This window comes from Artemia franciscana, chromosome 12 (assembly GCF_032884065.1).
Source record: "Artemia franciscana chromosome 12, ASM3288406v1, whole genome shotgun sequence".
In the NCBI taxonomy this organism is placed as follows: Eukaryota; Metazoa; Arthropoda; class Branchiopoda; order Anostraca; family Artemiidae; genus Artemia; species Artemia franciscana.
This window is the reverse complement of record NC_088874.1, coordinates 23,071,721-23,092,036: the sequence shown is the minus strand read 5'-3', so window position 1 is coordinate 23,092,036 and position 20,316 is coordinate 23,071,721. Positions and strand designations below refer to the sequence as shown.

General features: G+C 35.0%; 3 protein-coding genes across 14 annotated transcripts in view; all 3 read right to left on the bottom strand.

Moving 5' to 3' along the window:
* The window catches only part of LOC136033883 (uncharacterized), a 611,411-nt gene extending 593,946 nt beyond the window's left edge, over positions 1-17,465 (bottom strand). For 11 of the 12 annotated variants that reach the window (XR_010619056.1, XR_010619047.1, XR_010619051.1 and 8 more), the window contains exon 1: positions 15,086-17,465. The gene's annotated coding sequence lies outside the window, so the exon portion shown is untranslated. The remainder of the gene's footprint in view (positions 1-15,085) is intronic. The other variant, XM_065714857.1, reaches the window with a different exon arrangement.
* On the bottom strand, positions 2,208-12,371 carry LOC136034156 (uncharacterized). The gene is made up of 2 exons (XM_065715339.1): positions 11,719-12,371; positions 2,208-4,833 (listed from the first exon to the last, which is right to left on the bottom strand). The coding sequence occupies exon 2, from the start codon at positions 3,285-3,287 to the stop codon at positions 2,208-2,210; it is 1,080 nt and encodes a 359-aa protein (XP_065571411.1). The 5' UTR covers positions 3,288-4,833; positions 11,719-12,371.
* Positions 9,913-10,956, bottom strand: LOC136033475 (GATA zinc finger domain-containing protein 4-like). The gene has a single exon (XM_065714223.1). It carries the CDS (start codon positions 10,954-10,956, stop codon positions 9,913-9,915), a length of 1,044 nt encoding a protein of 347 aa, XP_065570295.1.
* Positions 17,466-20,316: the final 2,851 nt, after the last annotated feature.

The following is a 20,316-nucleotide window of genomic DNA, read 5'->3' as shown; positions in this document are numbered from 1 at the left end:
CCTTTGTAACAAGAAATAATTACGCTTACCTAGTTTTGGTAAGCGTAATTTATTTTGAAGAATCATTACCTTACCGCCATATATTTCCTGTTTCGTTCTCCTTTCTGTTCCTGAAACGTTTTTACTTCATTTGATTTTATTTTATTTTATTTTTTTTTACTTTTAGTTGCATTTAGGGGTGTTTTGTTCAAACGTTACTTCTGCTATTATCTCGTAATAGTTTTCTTGGCTTTTGGGTCCGAAAATTGATAGTAATTGTAACCCGTTTACAAGTTCTCTTCCAAATTTCATGTTTTTTAAAATTGGAAGTTAAGGAGGGGTGAAGTTTTCGTGCCTCTTTTCTTAGCTTTTTTAATTTTCTTAGGTCAACTAACGTTAAATGTGGCTTCCAGTTTTCTTGATTTACAATTTGTACTCCGCTTTTGGTAATTTCTTTCGAGATTTCTTCTATGATTGGATTTAGGCGCGTTTTAACTACCTCTTCGTTCTCTAATTTTGCATATATAATTTGCTCAAAGAAATCCCCGATGCCTTGAAAATCAAGATAAAGTTTTTCATTTGTGAAATTTTGTCTATATTTTTCTATGGTCTTGACAAAAGCACTTTTTACATGTTCAATTTCAGTATTATTTTTCAGATACAATACTTTTAACGTTAGATGGAAAGAGTTTTGTTTGATTAAGGCTTTTGTTAACCTAGGGTTTGTTTCAATTACGTGTTTTTGCATTAATGAAGCATTCATCCTTATCTGAGGGTTTTTAACTTGGATTGCGAGGAAGTAATTCGGCCGAGATTCCATTACTTCGAATCTTTAGACCAGTCCAATTTCTAAAAAAAATTAAATTGGGCTATATTAAGAGTTAGGCATGTTTTCATGGATAATTTCGTGGGATTAGCTGTTTTTTTTACTCAGAGGTTTAAAAATTTTGTAAAGTAGACAGTTTTGTTCCACAGTTGATGTCGAAATTATTTTGCACGTTGAAAATTGGTCCGCCTATATATGTTAAAAAATCTTTTGATCTAGGAATAGGAGCTGACCAAAAGGTTAATTCAGATATTTGACCTTTATTTTCTGAATTGTCTTCCGCGAACATAAGATATTTTTGTAAATTTTTAGGTATTTGAAGGCTCCACAGGGTATAATTTATATTTCTTTTCCGCATAAGAAGTCGGACGTGCCTTCTGCACTGTTCTTTTAAGGTTAAGAGTTCTGACACGTTATGGATTACTTTGAAAATTAATATTTTATGGAAAAATAGGGGGTCCTTACAGTTCATTAATTTTTCAAATACGATTATTTCTGTTTGAGGCGCTATTTTTGACGCAAAGTTGTCATCGCATTCGCTACAGGTAAAGATTATTTGTTTCAGTTCATTGTAATCTGGTTCATAAATATGGAATTTTCGGCCGTTTCTTATCAAATTACTAGCTGAATAATGGTTCTTGTAGTCTTTATAAATTTTGTTTAGTATGCTTGGTTTTTCCAACAAGACATTTGTATTTCTTTTTATCAATATTGACAAAAATCTGAGAGGCCATATGATTGTATAGCCTCCGTTATTATAGATTCTCCAAAAATTTTCGCTGATCAATGTTGCAACTAGAGGGTATTTTTTGAGGGGGATTTTGTTAAGTAAGATCGTAAAAGTCCGAGACGCAAGTTGCTGTTTGTACTGGAAGTTTTCTTTTCTCATCTTGCGTGTAAATGAACAAAATAACAAGATGATCAAAATTCTTGTTATCAACTTATTAGTGATGCTTACAGGAATTTCGAGAAGTAGATAGAGAGTTCGGTATTGTAATTCTCTTGTTGCTTTTTTAACGGCATTTTCGAAATCTTGGTCTAATAATTTGTGTTCAATTTTTGACAAATTTGGCAAACTTTGTGTTTTACATGGAAACCAAGCTGTTCGGTTTTTGAGGTATCTGGGGGGAGTTTTTATGGTTCTAGTTTTTATATCAAAACTGTCCCCATTCCTCAACCTAGTAAGGTTGGGATAACTTAAGGTTCTTTTTAATGGCATGATATTTCTTTTTCAATTTTTGTTAGTTATAAGCAGGTTAGTAAGTTAATTGGCGGTTACCTTGGTACTGGTTTCTTCTAGAATCGCGTATGACGTGTTTATTAAGGTATTGGTTTCTATTCTCTGCCAACCCAATTTTTCATTTATTTTACACGGTTCTTCCTTGTCTACAAATTAGAAAAGTTACATAAGGGGGGAGGAAAAAATAAGGGTGGTAAAGGGTAAAAAGGGACCGTCTAGTTCATAATCTTCTGTTATTCTTAAAATTGGCCCACTATTGGCCAGTAAATTGCACTGTGACTTTAAAAGGTAGGGGGTTTTAAATGTTAACTGGAAGTCCTTTTCGTTGATTCCAGAGCCGTTTTCCATGTACATTATGTATTTCTTTAGGAAAGTGGGAATATAGAGGCTTTGCATGGAATAATTAATGTCCGTTTTTCTTAATATTTGCCGTATTTTCTTCCTGCATAGATCTTTTAGACTGAGTTCATCTGAGGTCGTGTGAATTATTTTATAAGTCAATTCCTTACGAAAGCATAGTGGGCTAGCTGTGTCAAGGAATTTCTCATACACAATGATGTCTTTATCTGGCAAAATTTTTGATCCAAAATTTTCATCATTCATGTAGAATTTTCTCGTTACATTTATTAACTCCATATACTGTTCATCATAAATATAATGGATTGAATTTTTTACAATTATTGGGTCAAAATTAGTACTGTATCTCAAATAGTGTTCATATATTCCCAACAATATATTTTCATCTTCCACAATTTTGTAATTCACATTTAGTAGTAAGTCCAGAAACTTTAAGGGCCATATTATTTTGAAACCTGATTCTTGTTCTATGTGCCAAAAATTTTCGCGTATTAAAGATGCTATTAAAGGATACGCAACGGGGGGCATCGCTCGGAGTAGGGCTGCGAAGGTGTATGCAGCATTCTTGTGCCTATAATCGTAATCTTTGCTCAATATTTCCAGTGAAAATGATCCGTATAATAGGATGATTATTCCGTGTATTAGGAGATCCTCGTTAAAAATAACGGGAACTTTCAATAATGAATATAAGGTATTATATTCCAAGTTCCTTACTGCATTAGTTATTGCGGATTCGAAGATTATTTCCCGTAGTTCATAGTCTATTACTGAGAGGTTTGGTAAACTTAGGGTTTTATTTGAAATCCAAAATTCTGGTCTTGCAAACATCAGGTCTTGGTCGGGTTCTAGGGTGTCGGTATTACTTAAGGTTCTTTGTCGCGGCATTTTCCCGGTTAGTATTAGTCACACGTATAAGCAGGCTAATTATCTAATGAGTAATTACCTTTTTCCGCCTTGAGTCCTTTTGGTGATTCGTCTAAAAAAAATTGTAGATTTTGTTTATTGTTTGAATTTTTTTTTGATTTTAATTTACCTTTATATGCGTCTTTTTTTGCTTCTACCGATTTTTTTCTCTTTAAGAAAATGTTATTTCCCCTTACTGCGTAATCTTGGGACGTCGGATCATACATAAATTTGGCGTAATGTCGGATTTCATCTAAGGGGTGGTGAATTCCTTCGTACTTAATACAATTTTCATTTTCCTCGATCTTATAACAAATTTTCGGTGGTCTACATTTATCAATTAAAAGTAGATCGGTTTGATTCGGACCCTTGCAAAACCAATAGCTTATATTAAATTTTTGTTGTAGTTTTCTTATTAATAGTTGAAGGCTTGTCAAGTTTTTTCCTTTCTTATTTTTATTTGAATATTTTATTTTTACTTCTCCTCTCGTGGGTCGATATTTAGGAGTATTCGCTAATTTTAAGCCAAATCTATATGTATGAGGTTCAAATTTTGTTAAATCGTAATTGAGGTACCATGTTTCAGCATATACCTCTTTACCATTCTCATCTTGAACTAAGATCGCTGCCGCGTATATAATGTTTTCCTTAGCATGTATAATTGAAATAAATTCTGTATCTATAATAGCTTTTGACATATTTTGGTGGTAAATGGGGTAGTAAATTAAGTTAAAAGGGACTTAATAACTTGGAGAAATCGGAACTAAAAAAAAATTCTTAAATTATGAATTACACTCCAAGTAATAAGCAGAGAAATACAACGTATATGGATTGAAGCAATGAATAAATAGTTATTCGGGAAATCGCACGGATACCGCGTACGAACTTAGACACAATTCATAAGCAGTATCCGCACAAACTACCGACCACTGGCTCACGGGGGATTTGGTTTTGTCAAGATTCAATTTACAGTTTGTTGCAAATTACTTTCGTTTGTTCACTTTACTGCTGGCTGTAACAATGAAGAAGTAGCTTTCAAGGAGTCCCCTCGGGTAGCACGCGGCAAAGCAAGTTGAAACACGTCAAGCCTTGCCACTACAACCCGCAAGGGCGCCTCGCTTTCTCTATTCAGGTTTCGTGTATAGTAGACTTCTTGTAATTTCGTCTGTCTATGCGTAAGGTTTAGCGATATTAATAAGCTTTCTAATCAACGTTTTGTTACAGCTGAGTTATACTTGTGGTAAGATAGTTTACCAAGCTACGGGTTATATTATTAGAGAAATTAAAGTTTTTAAGAATCAGGAAGTTTCCCGCCTACTTATCTGGCGAAACGTTTAGTCGACGGGGCAGTTCTAATTTTAACCCTTAAGATAATCCTTAACTTAAAGGAATTATTTTAAGAAAAATGTTAATGAAGCAGTTGCACTCATGCGGTTAATCTTAGCAAAAATGTGATTTTGAACTCACTTAGAATAATGAGCACTCTTTGAAGATAGGCCAATTTTTCACTTGGAGTCTTTCAGCTTTCCTGAAAGGTACTTTCTTTTAAGGATGTTTTATTACGGGATGGTTTCTTAGCGTAATTAATATTGTATGTTACGGGGTGGTTTCTTAGCGTAATTAATTGACAATTAGCAAAAAAAATGATTATTTTATTATTATTTTTTTTTCTTTATTTTCTCCAGGACTGGTAGATTTTTATTTTTCTTTTATTAATAATCTAATTTATCTGGTTTTTTGACAACTCGGCCTGACCTTGTTGTTATCTTCTCTTCGGTAGACTCGGTTTTTTTCTTTGGCTTCGCTAGCGATATCAAGTCGAACTTTTTATATTGTTTTTTAAGAAATTTTTGACCTTTAATTTGTGCCTTTTTAGCCTGGGCAGTTGCACTCTGTGGTCTTGTTCCTTCCACATCTTTGGGCTCATTTGTGCCTGATTCACTCTCAGTATCTGAGGAACTAGTTGTAGATTTAGTATCTGGTTCTCTTGAAGTAGAAGTTTGAGATTTAGGTGCAGTTCCAGCTTGACCTTCGTAAATTTCTTCACTTCGTGAAGTGGAGGGTTTATTGATTGACTCGTCCTGTTGATCTCTGGGCTCGGGAGAATTGAACGATTCTTGGGAGCTTTGGGAGGATTCAAATGTCTTCTTGGGGTGCCTCCACTGCTTGAAAGCCATGTCTTCCGGGGGGTGAGGAAGTGTTTGTATTAAGGTTTCCTTCCAAGATACCCAGTCCTTTGGTTTTGCCTTTGAGACGGTTATATCGTGATACTGTTGCTCATCAGTAGGTGGATCAGTATAAAATGTACTTTGTCTAGTCTTAATGGGGTAATTAATGATATCCATTGCTTCTCTTAATGTTTGTTTTTGGGGTTGATTGTCTCTTTGTGACTCTATGTCCCTAGGAGTTTGTATAGCCTTATTTAATTCATCATGTAACGATAAAGGTCTGTCTATTGGTGAAATAGGTTTCACCAAATTGTCGGGGAAACGTTTTGGTGGAAAAGGTGTCGAAATTCGATCCGGGAAAAATTGTGTTTGTGGAGAAATTGTATAGTCCAACTCTTCTGATTCTTCACTGGAAGAGGAACCGCTATTCCTCCGTCTCCGCGTAACGGGGGTACTTTTTGGGGGGGTGACCATATTTGTCATGGTTAGAAATTCATTAAATTTTTCTTCATCACTACTGTTCTCAAAATATCCTTGTTTGAAATTAAAAGGTTTAAGCTCACTTAATCTAGAGCGAGGTGGTTGGTTTTCGTCCTCCGAGGTATTTGATGTTGAAGGTTGAGGGGTCCATGTTTCTGTGAATTTTGCCCTTTTTATACGACTAACATGGGTTTTATAAATTTTTCCTGTTTTTGGTTTTAATAGTTTAAATGTAACATTATTATCATACCTTTTAATTATTCTTAACGGTCCTAGGTACCGGTCCGAAAGTTTCTTGCCGTCCGATTTGTTTTCATTTTTTAAGTAAACGCAATCTCCTACTTGGAAATCGAGTTTACCTTTGACATTAGGAATATTTTTTGCTTCTTGCTTTCTTTTTGATCTTTCTATTTCTTGTTTTACAAGTTTATAAGTTTTCCTCATTCTATTGATAAATTCTTGTTTATAATCTTGAGAATCATTATAAAATTGTCGTGACTCTATAATTTCATTATAAGGGATTCTAAAGTCTCGTCCGAATAATATATAAAATGGGTTATCGCGAATGACCTGGGAGTAAGCTGTATTTATTACATTTGTTAAATAAGGTAAGGTCTCATGCCAATCCCTGCGATTTTCTTTCGTATAAATACTTAAAATATTAGAAAATAGTTTGTGTCTGTTCTCGATTTTCCCATTGGCCTGTGGATGATAGGGGGTCGATACCAATTTATTTATTTGAAGGAATGACATTAAATCCTTGGTTACTTTCGATACAAAATTAGGGCCGTTATCGCTTAATACTGTATTGGGGATACCGAAATTAAGGAATATTTTAGCGAGAGCTTTCGACGTTGTATAGGCGCTTTGATTTTTTAATGGTTTAGCAAAAGTGAAACCAGAAAAATGATCTATTACTGACAGTACACAGGTGTGTCCTTCATTAGAAGTGGGTAATCCTCCACTTGTACCATATAAATCAAAAGAGACTATATCAAATGGAAACCGGGCCGTAGGCGTTCTTCCTATCGTTGGATTCGGGTAGACTTGAGGATTTTTTCTTAAATTACAAGTTTCACAATTATTAACATAATTCTTTAACTTTGTCAAGGCTGAAGTAACGAAAAAGTATTGTTTTAATCTATGGAATGTCTTATCTAATCCCAAGTGACCTCCTACTTCAGAATGAAAGAATTCAAAAGCGGGTTTTTCCAAAATTTGGGGTAAAACTGGTATAACGGAAGTTTGATTTCTTTTATCAGTATCGGTTATTATCCTACATAGTATTTCTTCGTCGAAATCATAATAATAGTTATCAATTTCTTTTTTAAAAGATTTCATTTCATCGGGCAACTCTTTATCATATAAGAAATATTCTATTAGAGCTGCACAAGTATTATCTTTCTTTTGATACATTTTTATAGACTTCAAGGAAAGTGGGCTGTTTGTCTGTTCCTTCTCAACCGAAATATTCTCAACCGATTTCATTTTTAAACCCTTCTTTCTTGGAACATACTTTGCTTTTATTGTGTTGACTTCTTCATTTTCATTTTCTACTGGGGTATTATCTGGAAATCTACTTAGATAATCACATGGGGCATTTTGTTTTCCCTTAAGATGTTCAAATTCATAATCTAAGTCTTGGATTTTCAAAATCCATCTCGCGAGTATTCCCGTTGGCTTTTTGAAAGTTTGCAAATATTGCAGGCTTTTGTGGTCCGAACGCAGTTTAAATTTTCTGCCTACCAAATAATGTCTGAACTTGTCCAAATGGTGGATAATTGATAATAATTCAAGCTGTGTAGCAGAATAATTGCTTTCTCCAGAGGTCAGGGTGCGAGAAGCGTACGCTATTACTCTTTCTTCCCCATTTATTATTTGGGAGAGGATCGCCCCAATTCCCTTGTTTGAGGCATCCGTTGTAACAACGAATTGTCCTGTTTGGAAGTCGGGTAGCGATAAAATAGGTTCTGAGGTTAGAGCCTTTTTTAAATGATCTAACGCATTTTGAGCTGTATTAGACCACACAATTTTTTGTGGGTTGCCTCTCGTGAGGTCCGTTAAAGGTTTTGCAACTTGTGCGTAATTTCTTATAAATTTTCGGAAATAGCTCATTAATCCTAAGATTCCTCGTAATTGTTTAATTGTTTGGGGGGGCTTTATATTTTTAACGGATTTTATTTTTTCAGGGTCAGGGGAAATTTGTCCTTGCGTTACAACTACTCCTAAAAATTTTAGTTTTGTTTGAAAAAGATTTACTTTTTCTGGTCTACATTTTAAATTGCCTTCTCTAAATTTCCCAAACACTTTTGCTAGTGTCTCTAAATGGTCCTACGCGTCTTTGTCCATAGCTATGACGTCATCAACAAAATGAATTATGTTATTTAGGCCTCTTAGTAAATGAAGGAGGGGTCTACACAATGCACTCGAACTAGTTTTTAGTCCAAATGGTACTCTTAAGTATTCATAAGAACCACATTCTGTTGTTGAAAAAGCTGATTTAAAAACATCGCCCTCAGCTATTTTTACTTGATGATACCCTTGTGTCAAATCTAGGGAAGTAAATATTTTATTTTTATTTGATATTGAATCTAGAATTTCGTCTATTCTAGGTAGGGGAAATTTGTCACTTACTACTTGTTTATTTAAAGCTCTATAATCTACCACTAGTCTAAGATCATTATTCTTTTTCGGGACTAAAATAACGGGGGCAGAGTATGGGCTTATGCTTGACCTTATGATTTGATTTTTTTCGAGTTCATGTATTTTGTTTATTAGCCATTCCTTATGTTTATAAGGAATTCTGTATGGTTGTTTTGCGACTGGTGGCCCCGTGGTTTGTATTGCGTGTTCATAAAATGGGATAAGTCCTATGTCATCTTCAGATGTCGAAAAGACATCTCTGTATTCCCATAATAAGTCGCATAATTTTTGTTTTAATGACACGTCGGTTATGTGACTTAGTTCGAATTTCTCAAGGAATTGAGATCGCGTCAGTGGATATTCTCTATCAACGTAAACATTAATATTATTCACGTAGTTTTTTTCCAAATTTTTCCAATTATTAATGTCGGATTCCGATACTACCTGTATCTCTACTAAACATGTACCTTTACTTAGGGTAATTAGGTCGTTTTCGTGGGTGTTCGTTACCCAAATGTAACCTTCTCCCTTTTCGTAATTTATAATTTGTTCTTCACAAACTACATATTTCGGGAGATTTTCCGACGGTGATGCTACCCAAATTTCATTTTTATCATTAACTGGTTCTAACATTTGTGATATTTGGACCCTCTGCATTGATTTAGGGGGAATTTTTGTTTTACGCACTACAAATCCATAATATTTTTCGTGATTTTCTTCTTTTATTGAATTTAGAAGATTCTCCGCTGGTTTTTCTTCTGGAGTTTCTATTTTTTCAAGTTTTTTCCATAAATAACAAATTTCTTGAATTTGTTTGTTTCTATACTCTCTCATGTTACCTATATTTTCCCTTACTTTGTTTGCTTGTATGTTATTTATCATTGATATGGTGTCCGTTGGGTAGATAAACTTTGAATTTGCTACATCTAATAATATTTTATTTGATTTTAAAAAATTTGCGCCTATTATTGCTTCGTATGGAAAATTCTTACAAATTATAAATCGAGTATAGAAATTTCTGTTATCCTTGCGCAAGGCTAGATACACAGTGCCTTTCACATCCAGGTCGTGTCCGGTTACACTTGATAAATTGGGACAGATATTGCTCATTCGTCGTTTAATATAGTTTGGTAATTTATTAAATACTGATGAATTTATCACATTTACAGTTGCTCCTGAATCTATAAGGGCTGAGAAATAAATATTCCCTGCGTTGAAATTCTCAAATACTGGTAACATATTATTATTATTTGCACTTAAAAATGGTATTATTACTGGAGGGGACCTATAAATTATCTTGCCACCAAATTTTGGTCCTACGAATTTTGGGGGCTTATATCGTTTCCCTGGGACTCCCAGATGTTAGATGTAGAACTTTCATTTGTTCTGTTTTGGGTTCCTTGGTTATTACTTGAGATGGAGCTATTATATGGTTGCCGTCGGCTGATGTAATTTTCTCTTGTATTTCTGTTCCAACTATTACTGGGTTGATTTGTTCTTCCACGATACCCTCCTCGATATTGATATGCATTGCGTTGAAAATTTCGACTTTGGGTGGGATAATTACCTCCTGTTACAAAGGTGTTTCCTCGATCACCTCTTGGGGCGTACCCACTATAGTTTGTCCCCCTGGACAAACGGTTACCCGTTCCCCTAATGTTTGGTCGATTATTATTGTTTGCAAAACAATTTCTTGCGATGTGTCCTAATCGGCTACAGGTGTAGCACCTTAATGGTTCATTGTTAGTTTGTGCCCTTAATTGATTATTGGGGGCAAAACGTACTTGTCTTGGAGGTGTGGTGGTTCGCATTTGATTTTGAACCGGTTTGGGCGATGATTCTCGGGAGAAAAATCGCGGAAAGGAATCTCTCGACTTTACAGGGGCTTTGTTTTCTACAGCATTTATTGACAGTTTTTGATGCTGCAGGACAATCGAATCAATTTCTACGGCTCTTTCTATTTCCTGAACCGCTAATTCTAGGTTATCAATATTTTTAGCTATCAAAAGGCGGTATAACTTTGGGTTTAGTCCCTGTTTAAATGCATTTAGTATGATTTTTTCATATAATTCCCCTTCTCCTGGACCGTATCGCGCCTCTGTTGCGATTCTAACCTTATGCAAGTACTCACGAACGTTTTGGGTCTGTTCGAAAGTAACTAGGCCATGTTTTAGTTTATTCAATGAACTTGTGTCAATGAATCTTTTCTGGAAGGCCTGTTGCAATAATTCTATTGAGTTAATTGTTGAGGTTGCTTCTGTACCTATCGAGTTTTCGATTTGTTTTAGGAATGTTAGCGCCTGTCCTTTCAATCTTAAAAGTAACATGTTTTTTAATACTTTTAGGTCAATTTTTGTCATTTCCACAAATTGTCCTAAATGGATGTTGAATTGATCAACGTCCGTATCTCCTTCATATTCTGGTAATGATTTTGCAATTTCCACCGAAGTTGCAATAATTTGTTGCGCTTTTAATATTTCATCTTGTTCCTGGTCCATATTTATTGTAGTTTTAGTATGCGGTATAAAATAATCTCAAAAAAAAATTTTTAATTTTATTACTGTTTTATTTCAATTTTTAAAGATTTGGTATTTTTTGAATGGGGTATACCTATATATAAAAAAAAATGCAAAAATAGAAATAAAATTGCACTGCACCTAAAAATTCAAAAAGCTAGGTAAAATTGCACTGCACTTAAAAATCAAAATTAAAATGTAGATAATCATACTTGTCTATGTTAGTAGGCATTTATTGCGTAGGTACTTTCAGTTCCTTTTGCTGCTTTCTTTACCCGACCGCGCCATATGTTACGGGGTGGTTTATTTAAATAATGAGCTTGTTTTGATGATTTTATCTTAAAGGGGGTTTTGCGTTGAGTTGCTTGGGACTTCTAAGTCTTAATAGCTTAATGTGGATATGGGAGCTAAATTATTAATAAAATAAAAAGGCTTCATATATAATCCCCGGTAACCTGGGAGACAGAAACATCTCAGTGTTGTTTGAGGTCTCCTGAAACAAACATAGATTCCCTTGGGACCGTACCTGAAAGCTAGAGGAACTGTACCTGATGCCCTAATACATAGACAAAAGATGATTAAATACAATAAGGTTTATTTACTTACAATATACAACTATTGACAAAACAGCTTCAATGACTTATTGCATGAAAAGGTGAACATGAGCAAAATTGATCTTGACAATTCAAATCCTTTCTTAAGACTAACTATTCGCCCTTGTGTTGGGCTCATATATCCAACGCGCGCACTTGCCGGACAGGCTTGGTGACCTGCGGAAGTTGACCTCCACTACTATTGGTAATATTTAATCATGTGACTAGTCTCGCATCCAAAAGCTGGCAAGGATTTCTCTTTTGGTTTTGAGAAAAACCCATAGGTCAGAATAACTGGTTACTTAACTTGTTGAGTAACATTTAATTTATCTAAATGCACATAGTCCAACCGCGTTGGGCTATGCAGACTGTTGAAAAACTCAGGGGTCAGAATAACTGGTTACTTGACTTGTTAAGTAACCTTTCACTTATCTAAATGCACGTAGTCTAACTGCGTAGGATTATGCAGACTTGTTAAATTTAGCAACTGTTAAATTCTAAATGATTTTATTCAAACCTTTTTCAAATTGAAATTTACTAAAGGGGTGTGACTGAGAAATTTAGTCCTGAATTTAAGAGTTCCTAGAAGAGTATGGATGAGAGATTTGGTCCTATATTTGAGGATTCCTAAGGGGATGTGAATGAGGGATTTGGTTCTGAATTTTATAGAGGGGGGGGGGCTGGTCTATATGTTACACAATAGCATCCTTATTTAGATCAGGTTGCATGTAGCTTTTTCTAAATGTTGTCAAGTCTCTTATGCCTGATGCTTTCCCCACTGTTTTTATTTGGTAAAAAAAAAAAAAAAAAAAATCCAAAGAAAGTTCCCATTGAGAAGAGCCAAAAAGTAAGATTGAATTTGCCAAAGCTTGAAGGTTTGCCCCTTCAGTTTGTTTAAAAAAAAAACAGATTCATAATTGAAGCTTTGTTCATTTCAATCTTAAGAGTGACCTACATTTGTGACAATTCATTAAATTGCTTTAAAGGGATACTTTTATTTATTTATTGGTCTTGTTTGAATTCTAAATGATTGTTTTTTAATCTTTAAATTGATTTGTACTTATGTTTAATAAGTTTAAAAGAAAGCTTATAAGGCCAAGTCAGTAGGCTAGTAAAGGACCAGGTGTTCCTTTAGCCAGGAAGTACAATAGGAAGCTAGGGGCCAGCCATCCTATGCTTTCGCATACCCTTCCTGCTTTCTGCTCTACATTTCTTTAGGTAACCTTTTAAAGTTGGGCCAATTCTAGCCAAGCTGATAGAGTCACATCACTGATCCCTGTCTAAAACCAAATAAACTGGTAATGCCAGGAATTAAACCTGTGCCCTTTGGACAAGGATTCTCAAGCTAGAGAGCCAGCCACTTAGGAAAGAACACAAATGTGACCACAGAACAACAATTGTTTGAAAAAAGAAAATATTGAAAAAAACTCAAGCCATAGTTGCTGCCCATAAACAATATGCATTTTATTTAGACAAAGTAAATTTAAGACAAATATCAACAAAACTCCATCAGGAATCGTATTTGCTTAAGATCCAATAAGCAATATGAAAGCTTAGTTTTGTGATATTCCAGTCTTGAAATAATGCAAAATAAGAAAAATTATATTTCCTATTTGTTTTCCATAAGCTCATTTGAGACTGCAATATACCCATGGTGCACTTTTAAACTCTCTGGAATGCTTTTAACAGAAAGAATTGTAAAGACAATTGTTCTGATCAGCAAGAAAAATATTAACATAACTCTCTAAACTTGGCACTTTTTAAGACAACTTTTTAGCAAAGCAAATGCAAAATATAAGAATTCAGCTAAAAGTTGGTGAGTACTTGACAGATCTTATTTTGGTCTAAATAATCAATGCCTATAAAAACAACAGCTTTTTATTCTGAATTCTATGTGTTTCTGATTCTTAACAGCAGCTTGGCAATGGACAATCTCAGTTCTATTAGCCTACTAGATATGGTCTAGATGGTTATGGAGACATTTACATTTTATTTTCTCTAGAGGTATATTTAGCGCATAAGTGGATACGCACGGATGTACACCATTTGACTAATGGAAAAGAATAGCATGTAAGCCTATATAAAAAGGTACTATCCAATCTCCCTATAAATACAAATATTTTTGCCATCTAGTTGGATAATTTGGCAAATTCAATAGCAATACTCAAATTTGTCAACTAGTTCACAAGAAAATTTGCCCCAGAAAACTATTCCTTTTCTAACTAGTTGACAAGTAATTTTTCCCCAGAAACACTGTCTTTCCAACTAGCTAGAGACAAACATTGCCACAGAAACACTTTTATTAACCATCTAGTTGGCAAGTACCTTTTCCCCAGAAATTTTTTTATTAACCACCTAGCTGATGAAAAACTTTGACCCAAAAAAATATTTCCTTTTCCAACTAGTTGAAAAAAGTTGTTACCCCAGAAACAATTCTGTTAACCATCTAGTTTGCAAACAACAATGCCACAGAAACTCTTCTGTTAACCATCTAGTTGGCAAGTTACTTAACTGGTCCCAAAAGTGAGATTGAATTTTTCAAAGCTTGGAGGTTTATTCCTCCTATCTGTTAAAAGAAACAGATGCATAATTGAAATTTTGATCTTTTCTGTCTTGCATTTTATTAGCATAAATTATATATGTTGCTTTATTCATCGGTCTGTTTCTTTTCTGTATGTAAGAAGGTTTTTGTCTCAGTTTTGATACTCTTTTTTTGGCAAATTACCTATACTAGAAGCTCATTTTCAAGATTTTGACCTGCTTCAGGATCTCTGATTCTGAAGGTATGGTTAAAATTCTAGAAGCTATGAGGCTTACTCCTTTAAAAGTTGTAATTGAAACTTTTTCATTATTATCTAACCTTTAGTGGGTCTAAAGGTTTTTTTTTGGTGAATTCAATGTTAAATGTCTGGATCACATTTTTTTTATAAATTAATAATGGTAAAATATGCAAGATTGTAAAAGTTTTTAGTGACCACAATATATTTTACCCATTACTAAGTGCAGTTCTAAAATCTAGGGGGGTGTTTTTGTTTCTTAGATGGATGTCCCAAAATAGATAAATTCTAATGAAAAAAGACCTAAAGTATTTTTCAAATTCTGGGGGAATTCCCTCTCAATTGATGCCACTGTAGAACCCTAGATCCATCCCTAAAATAATAATTTAGCAAGCTCAACTAATTTTCAAGATAGAAAAAAGACCATCATTTAAAATTTTTACAAGCTTAGTTTAAAGTTCTACCCTTAATAATCAGCTTTGCTATAGGCCTATAATCCCAACAATAATCAAATTTGTCAACTAGTTGACAAAAAAAATTTACCCCAGAAAAATATTCACTTTCCAACTAGTTGGCAAGTAATTTCTCCCAGGCCACACTTACTTTCCAACTAGTTGGCAAGTAATTTCTTCCAGACAACATTTTCTTTCCAACTAGCTAGAAACAAACATTGCCCCAGAAACACTTCCATTAACCATCCAGTTGGCTAGTAACTTTTCCCCAGAAAAAATTTTAGTAACCAACTAGTTGATGAAAAACTTCATCAAGGCCGCAGCCTTGACTCCTAAACTGGAAATGGCCGAACATGCAGCATTGGCCTCCCGCGCATACGAGAAATATACTATGGCTAGCTGTCCATTAACTGTTCCAATGATCCTCTTGGCAGCTTCAGACCAACTTTCAACCCAATCCACAATACCTTCCAAACCTGAAGGTGGGCTGTAATGCGAAATCTCCAGCCTTACATTTGGCCTATCAACAGACATTCGAACTACACAAGGGTTGTGAAGAAACTCCTCTCTAATCAGTTTTTCGTCTTTGGGCAGCAGAGTTGCTGTCAATGCAAGGAAAGTTGCGCGAGGGAAAAAACTTCTCAAGCTCTTCAGTTCCAAAAAGGAACTTCTAAAGCCACACCATTCGTAGAGTAGATGGCACTCGTCAAAGACTACAAATTTCAACCGTCTGTCTAAAAGAGATCTTTGCCTCCGAACGATCCCTAACGATCCTTCCCGGCCCATAAAACTTTCTGGAGTACCTACTAAAATCACAGGTTTATTTTCAGACAAATCTGAAATGGCGGTCACTTGTTGGTCGTATTCGACAGGAGCAATTTTTTCACCAACAACAAAGGAATCGATACCACGTGAAAGTAAAAAATCACTTTGATCCTTGCGCAGTGCTATGGTTGGAACAACCAAAAGAGTAATACCTGATTCCATAACAGATGGAATTTGATAGCAAATCGACTTTCCACTTCCAGTGCCTGAAACAACTAAAGCATCTTCTTTTTTTAGAATGTTAGTAATACTACGAATCTGAAAATCTTTCAGCTGCGTGATGCCAAAATTTCAAAGTGCACAGCCAGCGACAGCATCCAAGATCATTTGAGACGGTTCCGTAGCAGGCACCATAACTTCTGAAACCAATAGATGAGAGTCAGGTAGACCGGAACTGGAAAATTCGGAGTGAGAAACAGGTTGACTAAGGTCAGTCAATGGTAGATCTGACACAGAAAAATTCTCTTGATAGGAATCATTATTGGAATTGAGTATTGGAAATTGAATTGTGGAATTGAGAGCACGATCTGGCTGCATGAAAGCTTCAGGGGCAAGTTCAGTCAACATTTTGCAAAGTTCGAAGACAGTGGGACGAGCTTTCGGCTCAAACGCGCAACATTTCAGAAAAACTTCTTTTAGGAGACTTGACATATCTTCATGACAGGGCAACACCCCACTCCTAATTTTATTGACTATCACGTCAACAGGAAAACCATCCTTTTCGAAGGGAAACTTGATCGTAAAATCATGTAGCTCATATAGAAACATTCCAAAAGAAAACAGGTCACAAGCAAAGGTAGGACGTTTGTTGTCGCATCTTTCTGGGCTCATAAAACATATTGTCCCACCCCGATTTTGCTGAGACTGATCTTGAGTAGTTGAAGTAACGACTGATGTCACAAGTGATAATCGGCTTTCTCCAAAATCTGCTAATTTAAAGAGCCAAGAGTCGTCGTGTCCCCTTTTTTCAGTGACCAAAACGTTAGCCGATTTGAGGTCAGCATGGATGATCTTTATCGAGTGAAGATACCTTAAGCCCTCTGAAACCTGACAAGCCATTGAACTAAATAAGACAGGAGCGATTTCCCTGCTCACTTCACTACTCAAGACGGACAGGAAACCAAGAATTTGCCTGGCATTGTTAAAAGAATGTGGATTCCCATCTTCATCCGTCAAAACTTTCTCGCAGTATTCGAGGCCGAGGGTCATCTCCTTCAAACAGACAAACCTAATCCCAACAACGTTTTCATGGCGTGTTTTATAAATGGCAGCAGCTTCCTTTAAAATAACTGACTCGTATTCGGCATTACCGCGGATTCCTATATATTTTTTTAAGGCTACTTTTTGTCCGCCAAAATGAACCACAGAAACCTCACAAGCCCTCCCACCCCCAATTACTATTTCTGAAGGTGGAACGGAGTCGATCAACAATTCTTTTGGTACTTCCAGACTTGATCTGGGCTTAGCAAAACAGGGCACTTTCAAGCTGAAAGCCATGGTACTAACACTGCAATACAAACAAAAACAAAAAAACACTGGAAAGAACGAAACAATCCTTTCTACATAAACAACAATGCATAGAAAAAAAAATGAAAAGGAGAAAACATTCCCGTCTTCAAGACTGAGAATCGTCACAATACAAACCCGCCTAGATTAAGCGAGGGCACTTACTTCACAAATGTCATTTCACATCACATCAACTTGGTAGAGGCTGTAGGACCCACAGCTTCGACCTGAAATAAAAGCTATACTAAATGAGAAGTTATTCTCACACAGAAAATGTCAGTGCACGGGGTAAATTATCAACGGGATGATTAGTGCTAAGTGTCCGTTGATTTTTCAAAAATTGAGATTTTTCTTTTAAACGACTTCAAGATAATAGTAAATATTCAGTTGTTTTTTATCTTTGTTTTTCCTTCACTGATCACAGATCGCAAAAATATCAGCTTGAATGCTACTATCCAGCCTATCAACAATATCAGGAACATCAATACCCAAGAACTGTGTCTGCACATGCACAGGCTCAACTAAAGCACTAAAATGTTTTTCCACATTCCTACTATTCAAAATGTCTGCCACTGGTGTATATTTACTTTCAGGGCTTAATAAACTTGCTGGAATAGGACTAGATAAACTGGAATCTGCTAGCACTGATGGTACTTCTCCGTTCAACCCCTCTGGTATAGCAGTTACGAACATATTAGGTAAGAGGGCAGGCAGAAAGCTGTAGCACAGTCTCTTCTTGTAGATGAAAGTTCAAATTGCATCCTATGTTGGGGCAAACTGTAAAAAAAAAAAAATAAAATAAAAAATGCGTTGAAATTTCAAACGCTTAAAAAAGATCAAATTTTCTTGTTGAATTTTCAACAGAATTTTAAAATCAATCAAATGATTGGGATCTTTAACGATTGGTTGGATTAAAAAAAAAGAAAATAAAACAGGTGAGTGTAATCTCCAATTTTTTGTTGCCTGTTCAACAACAAATGTCTCAAATCCAGCAAGTGAATATAATCTTCAATCTTTTGTTTGATTTTCAACCATAAATGTTCAAAATCCTGCCAAACAGTTTAATATAACATGTTCTGTTGACTTTCCAATACCCAATTTTGAAAGTCCAATCAATTGTTTTGAAATTCCAATGTAAGAATTTCATATTTCACACTTTGCTGACTTACCAAAAAATGATGTTGGAAATCTAACAAAAAACTTGAAGCCGTGATAAAGTAAATTTCTGAAAGTCAAGGTATAAAAATACAAGTCAGCACCAGTTAGAAAATCTATTAGAAAATACCAATTAGAAAAACCAGAAGAAAAATCTTCAAACAGCATCAATTATCCAATTATCGTGCCTCATGAGAAATTTGATCTGAATTTGATCTAGCTGCGTCTTGCAAAGCTTAATATCCAACAGGAGAGGAGCTAATGAGCAAAATATTGCTTTTCCTTGCTACCTTTGCAGATAATAAAAAAAAAACAAGTTTCTTTTTAACTGCAAGTAAGGAGTGACATTAAAACTTAAAACAAACAGAAATTATTCCGTAGATGCTAGGAGTTGTCCCTTCCTAAACGCCCCGCTCTTTACTCCAAAGTTTGACCTTTTCTCACAACTCTATTTTTTGAAACAATAAAAAAACTTTAGTGTCAAGAGCGGGGCGTTTAGGAGGGGACAACCCCTTTCATCTACGGAATAAGTCCTGTTCGTTTTAAGTCTTAATGTCGTTCCTTACTTGCAGTTAAAAAATTTTGTTTTTGTTTTAAATTTAATTTCTGAACGTTTTTGAATCAATGCATGTTTTGATTTTGACATTTCGCATATGAATAATCAAAACGAAATTTGCATATTAATTTTTTTTGGCTAAATGGCTTTCTCATAGTTTTGATCGGACGATTTTGATAAAAAAAGAGCTGGGGAAGGAGGCCTAGCTGCCCTTCAATTTTCGGTAACTTAAAAATGCAACTAGAACTTTTCACTTGTTTTAAAACTGTTTTTATTAGTAATAAATATACGTAACTTGCGCATTAACTTACGTAACGAACTTCTATATTTGTATACATTACGTATATGAGGGGGTTTTCCCCTCGTCAATACCTCGCTCTTTACACTAAGGCTTGAATTTTGTCCCAATTATTTAAGAATAGCCCCCGAATCACAAAGGCCGTAGAATAAATAGATGAAATTAGTAAGAATATTTTAGCGTAAAGAGCAAGGTATTGCAGAGGACACAAACCCCCTTATATACATCATATTTTTGTTCGTTTTAAGTTTTAATTCTGCAACTTACTTCCAGTTTAATTTTTTTTTATTTTTTTTTTAATAATGCTAGAATACATTTGTAAAGATAGGAATTTGAAACTTCTAAAGTAGGGTTCTTTGATACGCTGAATCTGATGGTGTGATGTTTGTGAAGATTCCATGACTTTTAGGGGGGTTTTCTCCTATTTTCTAAAATAAGACAAATTTTCTCAGGCTCGTAACTTTTGATGGGTAAGACTAAACCTGATAAAACTTATATATTTGAAATTACCATTAAAATGCAATTTTTTTGATATAACTATTGGTATCGAAATTTCGTTTTTTTTAGTTTCGGTTACTATTGAGGCAGGTCGTTACCACGAACTGTCTGATATATTAAAAAAAAAAACTTTCCTGGAAATTTAACAATATGCAGACCCTTACCCGGGATTTTTTTTTTTTTTTTAGAGGAGGGATGGTTGTTTTTTTTAACAGTTTTCTGGGGTCTTAAGAGCCTTTACGGTTTTGACAGGCTCAGGGCTCTTACAACTACGTTTTCCGACAAAATGCACGCTATTTTAGCTTAACAGGAAAAGCACATCATTTCAAAAAATTACTGTACTTACCTTACATTCAGAGGCTTCTCAATGTCGACTATTGCAGAATGTATTTTGCGCGAAATACGAAAACTTTTCTTCAACAAGTTTAATGGCGCCGGATGTTTGACTTTTCTTTAACCGAAAAACGGCAGAGGTGGATCTTACTCCTAGCGCTACCTATTGTAACTTACCAACAAAGAAAATAAACTACACCAGATGGAAATT